Genomic DNA, 16624 nt, shown 5'->3' with positions numbered 1-16624 from the left:
CTGCTGCTTTGGGTAAAATGTTCTAAAATATCTAGACCATAGTCTATGTGTCATTTAAGGTAAATGTTTCCTTGTTGATTTTCAGTCTGGATGATCTATCCATTGATGTCAATATGGTATTTACGTCCTCTAATATGACTGTATTACAGCCTATCTCTCCCTTTACGTTCATCAATATTTGCTTTGTATATTTAGGTGCTCCTTCATTGGGTGTGCAACTGTTTATAAGAGTTATGTACTTTTGCCCTAACTGGTTTGGCTCAGTGGATAGAGCGTCAGCCTGCGGACTGAAAGGTCCCAGGTTCGATTCCAGTCAAGGGCATGTGCCTTGGTTGAGGGCACATCCTCAGTAGGAGGTGTGCAGGAGGCAGCTGATCGATGTTTCTCTCTCATCGATGTTTCTAACTCTCTATTCCTCTCCCTTCCTCTCTGTAAAAATTCAATAAAATATTTTTTTTAAAAAAAGTTATGTACTTTTGTTGGGTTGATCCCTTTAACATTATAAAATGCCCTTGTCTCCTATTACAGCCTTTGTTCTTAAGTCTATTTTGTCTGATATAAGTTTTACTACCTCACCTTTTCCTTCATTTCCATTTGCATAAAATATATTTTCCATCCCTTTACTTTTAGTCTAGGTGTGTCATTACCTGAAGTGGGTCTCTTGTAAGCAGCATATGTAAGGCTCTTTAAAAAAAAAAACCATTCAGTCACTCTATGTGTATTGATTGGAGCATTTAGTCCACCTATATTTACAATTATTTCTATGTAAGTAGTTATTGCCATTTTACTGTTTTCTGATTGTGTAGTTTTTTGTTCCTTTCTTATTCTTTTGCTCTTTCCTCTTCTATGTTGATTACTTTCCATAGCGCTGTGTTACCATGTGCTTCATATATACCAAGCTATGTTTATAAGTCTATTTACGTTGATGGTCACTTCAGTTTGAGATATTCTAAAATCACTACTATTTTTACTCACTCTCTCCATGCTTGTTTTTGACATTATTTTTTACTTCTTTTATGTGTGTTTGTGTGCATTCTTTATTGTTTTAATGGTACACATAATCATCCTACTTTTGCCTTTTAACTTTAGCACCAGCTTTACTGGTATAGTTGGTTGATCCACTATAAAGGGAAATTTTCAGTCATTATTTATCAAGTAGATTTTACTGTTTGTCTTTGTCAGTGAGATTTTTTTTTTCTTTCCTATATTTTCTTGTTCATATTTCTGATCTTTTCTACTTAAAGAAAACCTTTAACATTTCTTTAACACTAGTTTAGTATTGATGAATTACTTAGCTTTTTCTTGTCTGGGAAATGATTTCTTTTCTCTCTCTTTCAATTCTAAATGATAGCCTTGCTGGGTAATCTTGGTTCTAGCTCTTTTTGTCACTTTGAATATTTTGTGCCAATCTCCTCTGGCCTGCAATGTTTCTGTTGAAGAATCAGCTGATAGTTTTATGGGAGCTCCCTTGTAACTACCGTTTTTCTCTTGCTACTTTTTGTCTTTAACTTTTGGCATTTTAATTATGATGTACCTTGGTGTGGGCCTCTTTGGGTTCACCTTGTTTGGGACTCTCTGCAATTCCAGGACTTGTATATCTATTTCCTTCACCAAATTAGGGGAGTTTTCAGTCATTATTTCTTAAATAGGTTTTCAATTCCTTTCTTTCTTCTCCTTCTAGTACCCCTGTGATGCTAATGTTACACCTGGTGTTATCCCAGAGGTCCCTTAAACTACCATTATTATTATTATTATTATTATTTTCTTTTCTTGGCTTTCTGATAGTGTATTTTCCACTACTTTGTCTTTCACATTGCTAATTTGATCCTCTGCTTCATTTAATATGCTATTCATTCCCTCTAATGTATTCTTCATTCCAATTGTTTTTCATTTCTGAATAGTTTTTTAAAAAATATATTTTATTGATTTTTTACAGAGAAGAAGGGAGAGGGATAGAGAGTTAGAAACATCGATGAGAGAGAAACATCCATCAGCTGCCTCCTGCACGCCCCCTACTGGGGATGTGCCCTCAACCAAGGTACATGTCCTTGACCAGAATCGAACCTGGGACCCTTCAGTCTGCAGGCTGATGCTCTATCCACTGAGCCAAACCGGTTAGGGCTGAATAGTTTTTGTTGTGTTTTTTTTTTTTAATGTTTTGTCTTTGTTGAAGTTCTCAGTGAGTTCCTTTCTTCTCCTAAGTTCATGCGTATCCTTAAAACCAGGGTTTTGAACTCTGTATCTGGTTGACTGCTTCTCTGCATTTCACTTCTTTTCCTGGAGCTTTGTCATGTTATTTCATTTGGGACATGTTTATCTCCTCATTTTGGCTGAATCCCTGTGTGTGTTGTTTCTATGTACTAGGCAAATCTACTATATCTCCCAGTCTTGTCTTTGTGATCTTAGGTAGTAGGTGTCCTGTGGGGCCCGGTGGTGCAGTCTCCCATGTCACCTGAGCCAGGTGCTCCGGAGGTGTCCTTTGTGTGGGGGTAAGTGGACTGACCCTCAGGCTGACTGGCTGTGAGGACTTGCTGTGACTATAGCAGAAGAGCTCTCTGGTGCCAACCTAGTCTGCCCTCAAGTGTGTCATGTGTAGTTTGTTGGGTGGTGCTCTTATTGTATAGGCTACCTACTAGGTGTGTTGGTTCTGGAGCCTCTTTGGAGGGGCTCCAGAGCAAGTCAAGATCAGCCACAGCTTTTAACTAGTTTGGGGTTACCTGGCAGTAGATACAAAGTGATATGTAATTTATTGCTGCTTATGCTGGGCTTGAAGGCACTAAGGAGAGGCTATGCTGCAAACCAAGGCTGCTGCTACTAGTGCTAGACTTGGGACCCTTTGGTAGGCACCACAATGTGAGCTGAGGCCGGCTGCGACTTGTGCCGGGCTTTGGCCAATTATTTGAAGCTACGTCCCAAGTCAAGACTGGCTGCTGTTTATGCCAGCCTTGTGGCCAACTGATGGGAGTTACAATGTAAGTTAAGACAGGTCACCACTTGTGCTAGGGTTGAGGCCACTTAGAAAGAGGTACAGGGGATGCTGAGGCCAGCCACTACTTGTTTGGGGTTTGTGGCCTTTGAGATAGTCCACAGCATGAAGCAAGGCAAGCAGCTTTTGTGGAGCTGCTATCGGAAGAGGTTTGGGCCAGGTGCACAAGTTAGGTGGGACGGGATCTCAGAGAATCACCAGGGAAGAAAGCATTAGCCAGGTGAATGAGGAGCTCAGATTTGGCACCAGCTGGGCCTGCAGGGTGAGTGGAAGGAGCATTCAACAAGGGAACAATGGTGTCTGCCAGCGCTTCCATCCCAGAGAGCTGCCTTGACCCCTGTCCCGCCAGCCCTTGTCTTGTAGCCCTTGTCAGTTCCCATACGTCCCTGGTACCTTCTGAGCTGTTGCTCCTGTGCTGGAGCCCAGAGCGGGTGAGTTCATGTGTGAGTCCATGAATGGGCCCTCAAGAGGATCCCTAGGTCTCCAGCAGCCCTCTGTCTCCCAGACGTAATGACCACTGGTTTTCACACCCAAGTTATGAGGACTCCTCTTCCTGGCACTGGAAGTTGGAACCCCTCAGTCCTCAGGGGAGACCTCTGTAACCAAGATATCCCTCCAGATTCTTAATTGCCACTATGGGTGTGAGACCCGCCCATTCTGCCACTGCTCCCCTACCAATCTGGATGTGGCTTCTTTCTATCCTTAGTTATAGGACTTCTGTTCAGCTTGTCTTCATGTGGTTCTCAGTGGTAGTTTTTCTATAATTTAGCTGTAATTTCGATGTGGTTGTGGGAAGAGGCGAGCACAATGTTTACCTACCCTGCCACCTAGACCGAAAGTCATGCTTTGATATTTTTCATAGTGTCATGCACTTCGGCTTTCACATTTGAAGTAGCATTCATTTTCCTTAGTGAAGGATTTGTTTACTTTGGCTGTTACAGCTCAACAGGTCGGTAATTAAAAACCACTTTTTGTATTCCAGAAGGTGGTGCTATAACTCAAGGTTTTGGTTTCTCTTACCTGAGCAGGCTCTCCGGGCCGCCCTCCTCTGACAGGGCACAAAGACAGCTGGCAGCAGCATGTTGGGAGGTATAGACTTTGTTTCTGAGGCTTTGGGGGTACCCATAGCCCAAGAGAATGACCCATGAGTTGGGTAGTCCCAGAGGTCTGTGGGTGGACCTCCTGCTGAAGTCCCAAATTTCCTTCCACCCCCTCAACCCCCTCTCAGAGAGCCCTCCTCAGTAATTCAGGTATTGCTAGAGAGAAACAGGTCCCTCCAGCTGCAACCCATGCAGCCAAGCAGTCTGTCACTCGCTACTTTCACTCTCCACCTCCTATGGCAGAGAGGTGGATGCTGTGCTTTGCAATGTCTCCTTGGGGAAGGGGGCACCTCAGTGAGCTCCCCCACCTCCAAGCTAATTTCCATCTACCTCCTATGGCATGCCAGACTCTCCTGCCAGGTTGGTGGACCTCTACAAAATTTCTATCGCCCAAGAGTGTCTGCCCAGTTTGGCATTCTCCCTTTCCCAATCATGGCACGTGGGTGTTGGGTAGGCTCACTAAATCCTTTGTATCCACAGCAAATCTCCCTCCTCCGAGGTCTGATCCACCCACATTCAGGTGCATGGGTGGGTCAAAGTTGCCAGGAGTCCTAGTGTAATGTGCAGAGGCACTTTTGTTCTGTAGTGGATGTCCAGTTACTTATAAATCAAAAAGAAATGACTCATGCTGCCATGAGGCTGACACTCTAGAGAAGCCAATGTTCTGCTGCTTGATCTGGTGCAACCAATATATAAAATTGATAAAAATGCATCAAGCTGTACACTTCTATATATGTATAGTCTTACATATGTAATACTTCAATGAAAGTTAAATGCGACTTCATCCTACTTTTGGGTATACAGCCAAAAGAATTGACAGCAAGAACTCAAAGAAATATTTATACACCCAATGTTCATGGCAGCATTTTCAGAATAGCTAAAAAAGTGGAAGACACCCAACTGCCCATCAACAGATGAATGGATATACAAAATGTTGTATATACATACAAATGGGATATTATCAGCCATAAAAAGAAGTAAATTTTAATATATGCTACAATAAGAATGAACCTTGAAGACATTATGCTAAGTGAAAAAGCCAGTCTCCCATGAAAGGAAAAATACTGTATGATTCCACTCATATGAAGTATTTAGAGTAAACTCATAGAGACAGAAAATAGGTTGACAGTTGCCAGAGACTAAGGAAGAGGGACCTATTGTTTAATCAGTACAGTTTTAGTTTTGCAAGAAGAAGAGTTCTGGGGATGGATAGTGAGATGGCAGCACAACCCTCAAGCTGTACATTTAAATGATTAAGATGATAAATTTTATATCTGTATTTTACCACAATTTTTTAAATACAAGAGAGGCCCGGTGCATGACATTCATGCATTCTTGCAGACCAGGACCTCTCGATTCTTACCACCTGTCTGCCTGCCACGGCGGGAGAGGTTCCTGCCAGCCATGAGCCCAGCTTCTGGCTGAGCGGCGCTCCCCCTGTGGGAGCACACTGACCACCAAGGGGCAGCTCCTGCATTGAGCATCTGCCCCCTGGTGGTCAGTGCGAGTCATAGCGACTGGTTGTTCCACCTTTGGGTCAATTTGCATATTAGGGTTTTATTATATAGGATAATAATGCAGGTAAATGTATTGTTAACTTACCTCTGGTGAACTTTTCAGAATCTTCACACTTCTTCCCCTTTGGGGATACTCTAAACCCAATCTTTTCAATCTTGTTGAACAGAGTTAAGTGAAAAAAGCCAACAATGGACTCCCCTCAAACATATGGTGAGATGGGTAAGACTGCTTTCCACTCGCATATGGCCACATACTAAACAAAATGCTTTCACATACTCCCTCCCATTTCTACTCACAACCATCTTGTTAGGAAGGCGGGTCAGTTATTTTTTGAGCAATAAAAAAAATCACAGCCAAAAAAAGAAACAAACAAAATTCAAATTATCTTGATACCAAATTCAAGCTGGAAACATCCTCATAGAAAAACCCCTCAAGTTCATTACTGGACTTGAAAAGCAAATTCGATTTATGATGTTTTTCTATTGTTCCCATAAGAAAATGCTCTACATTATCTAGATCTTTTTTATACACTCAATATAATTCACTTCTTGACTTGAAAACATTTTATTTAATTTATACAAATAACTACTAAATACAAAAAGTAGATTAAAACAAAATAGTTATTTTTTTTTCTGGCAGAGTTTAAATGCACATAATGGATAATTCCGAAGAAAATGCATTTTCCCCACAGCGTTCAGGACTAAAATTCTACTGAAATCTTTGCTTCTAAATCAGTAATATATTCAGTGGTGTCACATGGGTAATGGCTAAATACGTTCTGCATATGAACTGAAAAAAAGTTACAGTCTACACACATACAAATGTGAAGCACTTAAAATGTGAATTTAACTGAGGATAAAAGAAAATGTCCATTTCAGAGTATAGTGTTAAAAACATTTCGGTAATAAAATCATAAGACCACATAAAAATAAGCTTTAACATATGCACAGAGCAGTTTTGTAAAAACTGCTATGTGCACAAGTAATAAATAATTTGCAAAGTTGTGTATAAACAATTCCTAATGTTCAGCATCATTGTAAACATCAGCACATGTGTAAAATGCAGCAAAGTCTGACATTACATTTTGTTTTGCCAAATTGAATTCCTATTATCCAAAGACAGACCAATGGAGTATGCAGCCAATATTTTGGCAAGTTGGGTCTTTAAAATTAAGAGTAACAGTGCAAGTAAGGAATGCAAAGAATTCCTAGTGCAATAAAGAAGAGAAGCACAGGCAATATTGCTGATTAAAAATTCACCACCTCCTTGAATTTCCCGTGGGGAGTGTCTAGGAGACTTGTGAAAGATATGCAAAGCCACTGTCTTAATGCCCAGATCTCTCTTAGGATTTCTCTGTGTTCCTCCAGTTCCCTACCTTTGCAACAGTGTCTGTCCAACATCAGTCTCTGCGGTGTGAACAGTTGTGAAATGCCCAGTTCACAGTCATTGAGCGAGGTTAGGGTGGTTTTGGTGTCTCCCCAACACGTGGCTGGGTGAGATGTCTGCCTTGTCGAAGCAGCCATCTGGGGAGGGAGACAGATGGATTCTGTCTGACAACCAGTCAGGCCAGCATTAGGTCCCAGCTGGACAATGACGACGTCAAATCTTCCTTCTTGACACCATGAAAATGTCAACAGTCAGTTTTCAATTTGTCTAGGGAATTATCAATTTTGGTCAAAGTCTTTTTGATACGCAGAGCTGTGAGTCTTGCGGACGGATTTTGATACCAGCATTCTTTCATCAGCTTGGCCAGAGAAGTTAATGTCTGCGGAGAGAAGGAGCAAACACCACAGTGAAAAAGTGGTCTTTTGGGGACCGAGAAGCTGGGCAGATGTATTAGTTATGTTGCAGAGCTCTAGGTCTTGTGAAGTTAAAGTGGTGTCATTGCCATCTTTTTTAAACCAATAATCGAGGCCTTGACCACTAATAAAAAAGCCACTCTTGAGTTTCATGGCATCTGTCCTTTGGACGGCTTAGAATACCCAATGACTTTATCAAGTCAATTACATAGGTCAGGCTAAATCCCTTGATGGTTTTATGGGTGCTACAAATGGCAATACTAACCCAGAGTTAAAACTGAAATGTGCAGAAAGGGTGATTTCTCAATGTCTTAGATTTGCTACTACAGAGCAGACATAAGGGCTTTCAGCATTGAATAACTTATGTTTGCAATTTCAGATATGCAGAGATGGAAAAAACAAAACAGTTAAAAGCATCACTCAGTGTCTTGGTTTACACATGAAACTACAGTCCTAGGGCCAGTGGTATAGTAATGAGACTCCCAATTTCTGAAGCTCATCAGTAATAGAAATTTTTGTGAATACTGTCAGTCGTTAGCAAGATCTATCAGCTATGGCTCTTTCAAGAAAGAGACAATTTTCTGTACCTACTTAACTAGATCTAAGGCCTTCTGCATAAAATAGGGAGAGAAAGCAATAGGTAGTTGAGGCAGATGACTTAAGAACCATACCAGATGAAACACAAGAGCAAGCAAACAGCTGAGGACAGCTGTAAAACGAAGAAAGTGGTTCTTACCGGGTCTGAGAACCATCTGTTGGGTATGTTTGGCCTCTGTTGATCCACACAGACCACCTTCCTCATATCTTCAAAACTTGGGTCATTGGGAACCACATCATAGAATGGTGGCTTGTAATCTTCCACAATACCTGCACACATGGACAAGAATTATTGGCTTAGCAAGAGAGTAGAGGTTCCCTCGGGGGTTTTATTGATGGTATCACATTATAATGTGACAGGAAAAGTACTGATCACCCTCCTCATCACCTTTCTCACACTTCAAGGAGATTCTGAAACCTACAGGTAGGTCTTAAAATAAGTGGAGAACAAGGCAATAAATAGATGCCCTGCAGAGAAACTGGAGGAAAAATAATTGTTACAAGAAACTGTGACTACTTCTCATGTAATTACAATTAACAGAATGCTCCGAGAGTGTATATAAACAGCTCTGTAAGATCCAAGACAAAAATTCCTTTGGTGATCAAAAAAAGACACGACATTTTTTGACACGAATCTAGTAGTTTCAGACCATAATAGAAATAAAATGTTACCCACAAACTAGAGCTACAGGCAAATAATCCAAGAACATTATCAAAATACATCTTTTTATTATGATTAGGAAAAAAGTCCTTGCTATAAAGTAATTCCTCCTATTGAGAGGATGCAGGTAATTAATACAAATTATAAATTTCCTTATTCATCCATTGTACGTGGACTGAGTACATGCTAATTGCCAGATATAGCTCACTGATGGCTCAATTATTTACTCTCAGATTAGAGCACAAAATGTAGAGAAGGGTAGTCATTTGAGAAAAACAAGAATGACTGAGAAGGATAAACTCTTCTCTTATTCCCAAGTAAATATGAAAGTGGTTAATTTCAACAAAATTACACCAACTGCTTATTTTTCAGAAGAAAGAGTAATTCCACAAATAGAAAAATTTTTTACTTTATCATCTGGGGATGGGGGATCCAAGACAGTAGCATAGGAAGACCTCAAATTCACCTCATCCGAGGGACACACCAAACATATGCCTACACATAGAGCAATTCCTCCTGAAGAACAACCGAGGGCTGATTAAACAGCTCTACACACCAAACGAGAGAGGAACCACAAAAGGAAGAGTAGGAGAGACGGAGACGTGGTCCCCGTGGGAACCCTACCAGAGAGGGTGACCTGCAGTAGGAAGATATATCACTGAGGGGCCAACATGGCAGATCCACCTGTTCTGGGCACAGCAATAAAGCAGCGATTAAAAAGGTACCTTGTCATTTGCAACAACATGGATGGACCTACAGGGTATTATGCTAAATAAATAAGCAGACAGAGAAAGACAAATACCATATGACTTCAATTTTATGTGGACTCCAGAAGACAAAACTGAAAGACTCAAAGATACAGAGAACAATCTGATGGTTGCCAGAGAAAAGGTGGGTGGGTGGATGGGTGAAGGGGAATAAGAGGTACCCTTCCCCATCTCTCAATTTTTCTGAAAGAGAATATACTTAATAACCTGGTTTAATTCTTTTTAAAAATCTAGAATAACAGCTAGCTATTTGTGGTAATTTGCCTGGCTAGTTTGGAAAGGGTTATGTGATTGTGAACAATAACACCAGTTGAATTTTCCTACTATTTAAATGCAAAAGAAAAAAGCATGGCAGGATTTTTAAAAGTGATACCCAACAATGAATTTCACTTTATAAAGCTGAGGTTTCCCCTTATGTTTATATTTACCATATTTTAACTTTATTAAATGCCCCCATGTTTTAACAAAAGGAATCAAGTTTAAAAACAAAGACCATCTAATTGATTATGCCTGGGACTTAGTCACGCCTCTTTCTTCAAATATCGGTCAACTGTTGATTGTTTCCATCTGACACTGGTCATGCTTCTCCAGAATAAAATACACCTGGGATTAAACTCTGGCCACCATGTGAAATTCCCTCTGGTGAAGGAAAGCAATTATTTCAAGCAATACAAAGTACATTCTGTATCTACTAAGTGTGGAACACCACGTTAAATAGTGAGGGTGATAAAAGTGTAAGACATGCTCCTGGTTTTCAGGGAACTCAATGTCTAGTGAGGAGGAGGAGGAGGACTAGCCCTGCTCTTTGTGGTGTTGTTTTTTAAAGTCTGAATTTTTTTTCCCTTCACTACTTACTTTATATCTTAAGAGGCAAAGATAGATTAGAAACCATCACTATATTTTTACTTGTTGGTTCCTAACTTTACTCATACCATTCTGATCCATTAAACTGTGTGCACCAGAGGTTTTGTTTGGCCCTAGGGATACAAAAATGAAAAAGATGCAATGTGGGTGATGAGGAGCAGGAAAAGAGAAAAGGGAGATGAGAAAGTAAATAAATCAAACTAGCGTTAGAGGTAGGGGCAGGGAGAGGGGGCAGGGGCAGGGACATGGTACTCAGAGAAGAAAACACCTGTGTGGTTTATTAAGAACCAGATAATTGGATGTTACTGAAGTATAAGTAAGCTTTCCAGAAGCTAGGGCTTGGGCAGACATAATAATGAGTTTTCAAGGCAGAGAAAAGGATGAGGAAGAGAAAACACCAAGGAAAGGGGGCATTCCAGGTGTGGGGGTCAGGGGAGTGGGGCAAAGATAAGGAGTTACAAAGGACACTCATCCTCAGAGCTGGAGAGATGGAAGGAAGTCTCTGTGGCTGAAATCGGGTGCACATGGGTAGTGAAGAGAACAGGCCAAGCTCCACCGGTGTGATTCAGTGGTTGAGCATCCACCCACGAACCAGGAGGTCACGGTTCAATTCCTGGTCAGGGAACATGCCCAGGTTGCTGGCTGGATCCCTAGCGTGCAGGAGGCAGCTGATCAATGATTCTCATCATTGATGTTTCTATCGCTCTCTACCTCTCCCTTCCTCTCTCTGAAATCAATAAAAACATTTTTTTAAATCATTCTTATAAAATAAAAAGAGAATGAGAGAGAACAGGTCAAGGCCAGACTGTGAAATGATTTGTGTTAAGATAGGAAGTCAGGTACAACTGTTCCTCGCTTCTGCCAGAAAGTGACAAACAATCTGGTAGCCAGGCAAAGAAAAAAGTGAACTTGATGTCCTTTAAAGACAACACCCAATGAACAAACTGCCAAATCGTGAGCCAGCATGAATTCTGGAAAAGTGACTAAAAATACAAAGCACTTCAAGTGCCAAATGTGTGGTACAAACAACAAAAGGCACAAAAATGCAGGGAAGAGGAGCTCTTGCGTGGGGGTCAAGGAAGGGGGAGCTGAGCCAAGCCTTGCTTTTCCATGTCAAGTTGTTGGTGTGACTCAAAGGGCCACACGAAAGAAATCAGAGGCATTATTCATTACCCACTCCCCCACAACCTTTGGCTTGTGTATCTCAATTATACAATCATTTGTTCCTGGGCGTATGTCTAATGGAAAGTTTTCTCTTTTCTGGGACAAATATATCTTTACCAACCAATATCCCTACCATTAATTTGCTGCTTGGCTCTGGCTCAACCCCTTACTGCCATGACTCAGTTCCAACACTTCTAAAGTACAAATCTTGAAGCTGATGTTCAGATAAACAAGGAAGTCCACAGTACTTCAAAAAAGCATGACATGCCAGAGAGGTCTTCCCAAAATGCTCGTCTCCAGAAACAAGGCTTTCCTGGTGACCCTCCCCAAGGCCTGAGACCCTCCCCAGGGCCCCCATCTCCTACCCCCTTGACTGCTGCATCTGGGACCTACAGGTCTCTCTGCTTCAGGTCCTCACCTCCACCATATGCCTCTGCCCCCAGCAATATATCTTTAGGAGAAAACTAAGGGAAAAGCTCATTGTGTCCCTCCTCTACGTGTATGCCATCAGCGTTGCCCATGGGATGGTTGGTGCTCATTGCCCAGTAACAACCATCCCACACCACTGCCTGCCTTCATGTACCTGGGCATCAGCCTCAGGAATTACTTACAGTTGCATCAATAGGACACCTTTACGACTCCCCACAGCTCTTCCTTTTGCCTGGGATACCAATCATCATCATTGTCTGATGTTATTTCTCATTTCCACCTGCACATGCTCCCAAGCTGGTCCACCTGAGTAGGTCCTACTCATCTCATTTATGACTCAGTTCATGCTTCTGTCTTCAGAGGCCCTCCCACCTTGCTGCCAATACTCCAGGCCTTTGGCCAAGTTCACTGTCCACCCTGCACTCAGTCATCACCTTGTGTACTTCAACCATAGTGGCTTATACTATTAATTTATAAAAATGTGTTCGACGAAAATGTGCGTACCTTTAAATTGGATATTTCTTTTTTTTTGCTCAACTGTTTCCCAGAGCGTAACACTCTACCAAGCATATTATAGACACTAAATACATATTAGTTAAATGAATATTGATTATATGTCCACAATCCTCTATCCAAACCCTTGAGGTTAGATATGCTTTCAGAAATTGGAGCTTTTTACATTTTACAATGGTAGTAAGAGGCACACACTACCTTTATGTGCTACCCTAGCAGAGTCAGAGGAATACCCCACTGCCAAACACATTCCTGCAGAAATATATGAACAGTCACACTAAATAAAATAAAGGCCACAGACAGACGCATGTCAATTTAGGTCAAGCCTAACTCCTAAATGAGTTCAGCTCATATGTTCTGCCAAATAAGTTATAAAAATGTTTTGGGGTTTCAAAGCTTTGAGGATTTCTAAATTGCCAAACATAAGCTTATTAATAAATATTTTCTAGTCCCCACCCCATACAGTTTAGCCAAGCAACATTTTTTTCTATGAGACACAAGTATTTTTTGACTCATTTTAACAATGGATTCCATCACAAAATAAAGCCAGTAACAGTGAAACAGGAGTGTGTCCACACAGCCCCGCTGTGGGCACTGAGAGAAACACATGTAGTATCAGAAGGATTAGCTCAAGGAAAGGTGGGGAAAGGGCAACCGAGCTCTGCCAGCACACGTGTGACCTCCGCCACTCACCCGTCCCCAGTGGAACAGTAATGATGCCAGTGGAGCACTTACCATATGCCAGACACGCACCGGGTGCTTTACATGTGTTATCTCATTTAATCATGAGAACTATCTCATTTAATCATGAGAACTCATTGAAGTGGATACTATTGTTATCAATATTTTTTGGATGATGAAACTTATGTTAGTTATCAAGTCAGAGAGTATAATTTCAGAGCCAGTTAATGACTGTATTTCTCTGCCTCTGGTGGGCCCGGGAGAATCTGCACAACTGTACAGAGGGTGCCACCTCAGAGGTGTCCATGTGCCGGGCTTTGGCCCTGAGGGGAAACACAGCAAGGAGAGACAGAAACACACCACAGTGTGTGTGGCAACCAAACACAATACAGTCCCTGTACCATCTAGGGACACTGCCTTTTCAAAAATTCCACTGTACATTCTGATGGGAACCCTAGCACCGGATTTCCTCTGGGTCCTTTGAAGAATCACTGCGTTATTGATAATAGTGAGGTACATCGGTCACAGAAATGACAAATTTATATGGCATGTAAATCACAATGAAACTCTGTGTTAAAACATACAGGAGACTGTGTGCTAAGGAGATGCTGTAGGGAAATGTGTGCTGGACAGTAAAGATTATTGTATTTAGATTTTAAATCCATGAGCAGACGACCACAGTATCAGCGCAACAGAAGTATGGAGTTTCTGTACACAAGGTCTCCCACCGAAGGCCGAAGCTCCAGAGGAAGGACTTCTAAACTCAAGAGGGCACACGCTGAGGGGTGCCTGGAAGACCTTCTGATCAGACCACAGCTAAAAGGCACTAATCCAGTTACAACGTCCCCATGTATCTACTGAATCCCTACATAAAGTCCTCTCCTCACACTGCACTGAACTCAGGTAACCAGAAACAAATGCATCTGCAGGACTATAAACAGAGGAAAAGAAGAATACTGCCAGAGATGTAGCAAAAATCTAGAAAGAAAGGCTAAGACTAAGACTCTTAAGGGAGAAATAAACCCCTTAGAAGCTTGAAAGGGAACGCAAGTTTCACCTAAAGCAGTGGTCGGCAAACCGAGGCTCTCGAGCCACATGCGGCTCTTTGGCCCCTTGAGTGTGGCTCTTCCACAAAATACCATGTGCGGGCGTGCAGTACAGTGCGATTGAAACTTCGTGGCCCATGCGCAGAAGTCGGTTTTCGGCCTGGGCGAGTCTATTTTGAAGAAGTGGCGTTAGAAGAAGTGGGGGGTGTCGGTCGGTCGGTCGGTCGGGCAACGGGAGACACGGTGCAGGTGGGCCGCGGGATACAGCGCAGGGGAGGCGCGCGAGATTCATGCACGAGCTGAGTGGGCCAGTCAGTCAGCAGTCTCATTGTGCAGTGGTTAGTGCTAGTCGTGTCCACAAATCGCGCGCGGGTGACAAAAGTACCTACTCGAAGCATAAAGTTACCTGTATTTTTCCAACCAGCTGCAAATCCTACAGGTATTTTTGCCATCAATTTAAGAATTGTAATTATTTTGTGTTGGTGGCTTTATTATTATTTTAGCAAAGGCCAGCTTAGGAGTACCCTAATTAAGTTAATAACAATGTACCTACCTATATAGTTTAAGTTTAAAAAATTTGGCTCTCAAAAGAAATTTCAATCGTTGTACTGTTGATATCTGGCTCTGTTGACTAATGAGTTTGCCGACCACTGACCTAAAGTATCAGGACAAGGCACGGACATCTGCTCGGACAGGATCCGACGGCATCCTGGGGCAACTGATTTACTGCATTCCATTTTAACACGAGATCTTAAGAGTACAGTCCCGGATCCAGCAGCATCGGCATAGCTGGGGCCCTGTTAGAAAGGGAAGTTCTCCATCCAAGCCTAGACCGACTAAGTCAGGAACTCTGGGGTGGGCCAGTCCTCTGTGTTTCTAGGTGATTCTGATGTTCACTCCAGCTTAAGAACCACTGATCCAAGCAAACCCTGCCTTAAATTCATATAAAACATTCACACGGTAAAGGTGAGAAGACTGTTTTTTCCTGCCTACCAATTCCAAATTCATTGTCAAACTAAACACGAAAAGTAAAATCCAAACAATACTACTGAGCAATTTGCAGATGTGAGACTCTCATTTCCTGTACAGAAACAGCATGAGGCTTATTAGGTGTAGCAAATAAATGTAAAATCCCAATAAAATTACTAAATGCAATGCAGTTTTATATTCATGGTCCACTTGAGGATCCCAGTGCTCCAGGAGCACTATCTGGTCATCAGTTTTTACAACGGACTCAGGAGCTCAAAGGACACATAATTATAATGACCTTCTGAAGATAAGATATTCATATATTTAAATGAGGTATATTTTATAGGCTGTAATTTCAAAAATATATACTTTTAATGACAGTTCCTAAAACTGGTAAGAAAGTGAAATACGTACATCACACCCTGGGGTGAGTGGGATATTGTGAATTAGTACAACTCTTATGGAAAGCAATTTGGCAATATATAAAAACACCCATAGTCTGACCTATTAAGGCTACTTTTTTTCAGAATAAGAATTAATTCCCCAAATGAAAAGTTATATGAACAAAAAGTCTACTACAGGCCCCAAAGGGAGGAGACAGGATGTGTAACAATATGGAAATGGTTAAAAAAAAATCATGCGACCATTTAAAATAAAAACAGGCTATTTAACAACATTAAAACACACATATAAATGAAAGAGATGATACAGAATTGCATCTAGACTATGATTACAAAAATATATGCATAAAGAAGTGAAAAGAAACATGAATTTTTTAATACAAGGGCAATTTTTTTTCTTTTTTTTGTTTATTTTCTACTCTACTCAGTTCTTTCTATTTTGGTAGTAATAACTAGATGTTAATATTAACAATACAGGTTTGCAAGCAGCATGGAAGACTCTCAAGTTTCAGTTTAAGCATTTCTCTGTATGTGCATGTATGTGTGGTGTGCATGTGAGCACATGAATATTTATGGAGAAGAGGGACTAGGGCAAAAGGAAGGAAAATATCAAATTAGTCATGGTCAAAGGACAGTAGCTGATTTCCAATAAGACACGACATACCCTTACCCACCCCCCCCACCCCCACCCCCCACCCCCCCCCCCCCCCTGCCAAGAATCAAACCCACACCACAGAACAGAAGCTTAAGCCCCAACATTTTAGGAACCAGAAAAACAACCTAAATAATGACATAAAGGGGAGATCAAAAAACAACCAAAATATTCTCATCTGTTCTTCATCTTTTTCCCCCAGAAGTAATGTGGGGGAAAACATGGGACAGATCAAGCAAACCACCATTTGTCGAGCTACACTTTAAACTGATGATGTTAATTTCACACCAAACATTAATCGCAGCTGATCTTTAAAAGCCATTTGGGCCTATGCCTGTGACACAGGGACCTAGTTTGCAACATAAGTTCTGACATAGCCCTAATCCCACGTTTCTGCCATACTAGGCTTCCAGCTCACAGGCTGGCCTGGCACCGCTCCAGCACCCCTCCCCCCCCCCCCCCCCAGCTGGACTGCCC

The 16624-nt window shown here is 41.6% G+C and overlaps 1 protein-coding gene across 6 annotated transcripts in view; it reads right to left on the bottom strand.

Annotated features, from left to right (window-relative positions):
- Positions 1-6152: 6152 nt before the first annotated feature.
- The window catches only part of ACVR1 (activin A receptor type 1), a 123858-nt gene continuing 113386 nt past the window's right edge, over positions 6153-16624 (bottom strand). For all 6 annotated transcript variants that reach the window (XM_023756105.1, XM_023756103.1, XM_014457986.2 and 3 more), the window contains 2 exons: positions 8140-8270; positions 6153-7369 (listed from right to left, as the gene is read on the bottom strand). In XM_023756105.1, the coding sequence (XP_023611873.1) occupies positions 7235-7369; positions 8140-8270 (266 nt within the window). In that variant the 3' untranslated portion in view covers positions 6153-7234. The remainder of the gene's footprint in view (positions 7370-8139; positions 8271-16624) is intronic.

This window comes from Myotis lucifugus, unplaced genomic scaffold, assembly GCF_000147115.1.
Source record: "Myotis lucifugus unplaced genomic scaffold, Myoluc2.0 scaffold_89, whole genome shotgun sequence".
Lineage (NCBI taxonomy): Eukaryota > Metazoa > Chordata > Mammalia > Chiroptera > Vespertilionidae > Myotis > Myotis lucifugus.
Note: the sequence above shows the minus strand (reverse complement) of the source record. Positions and strands in the feature narration are given on the sequence as shown.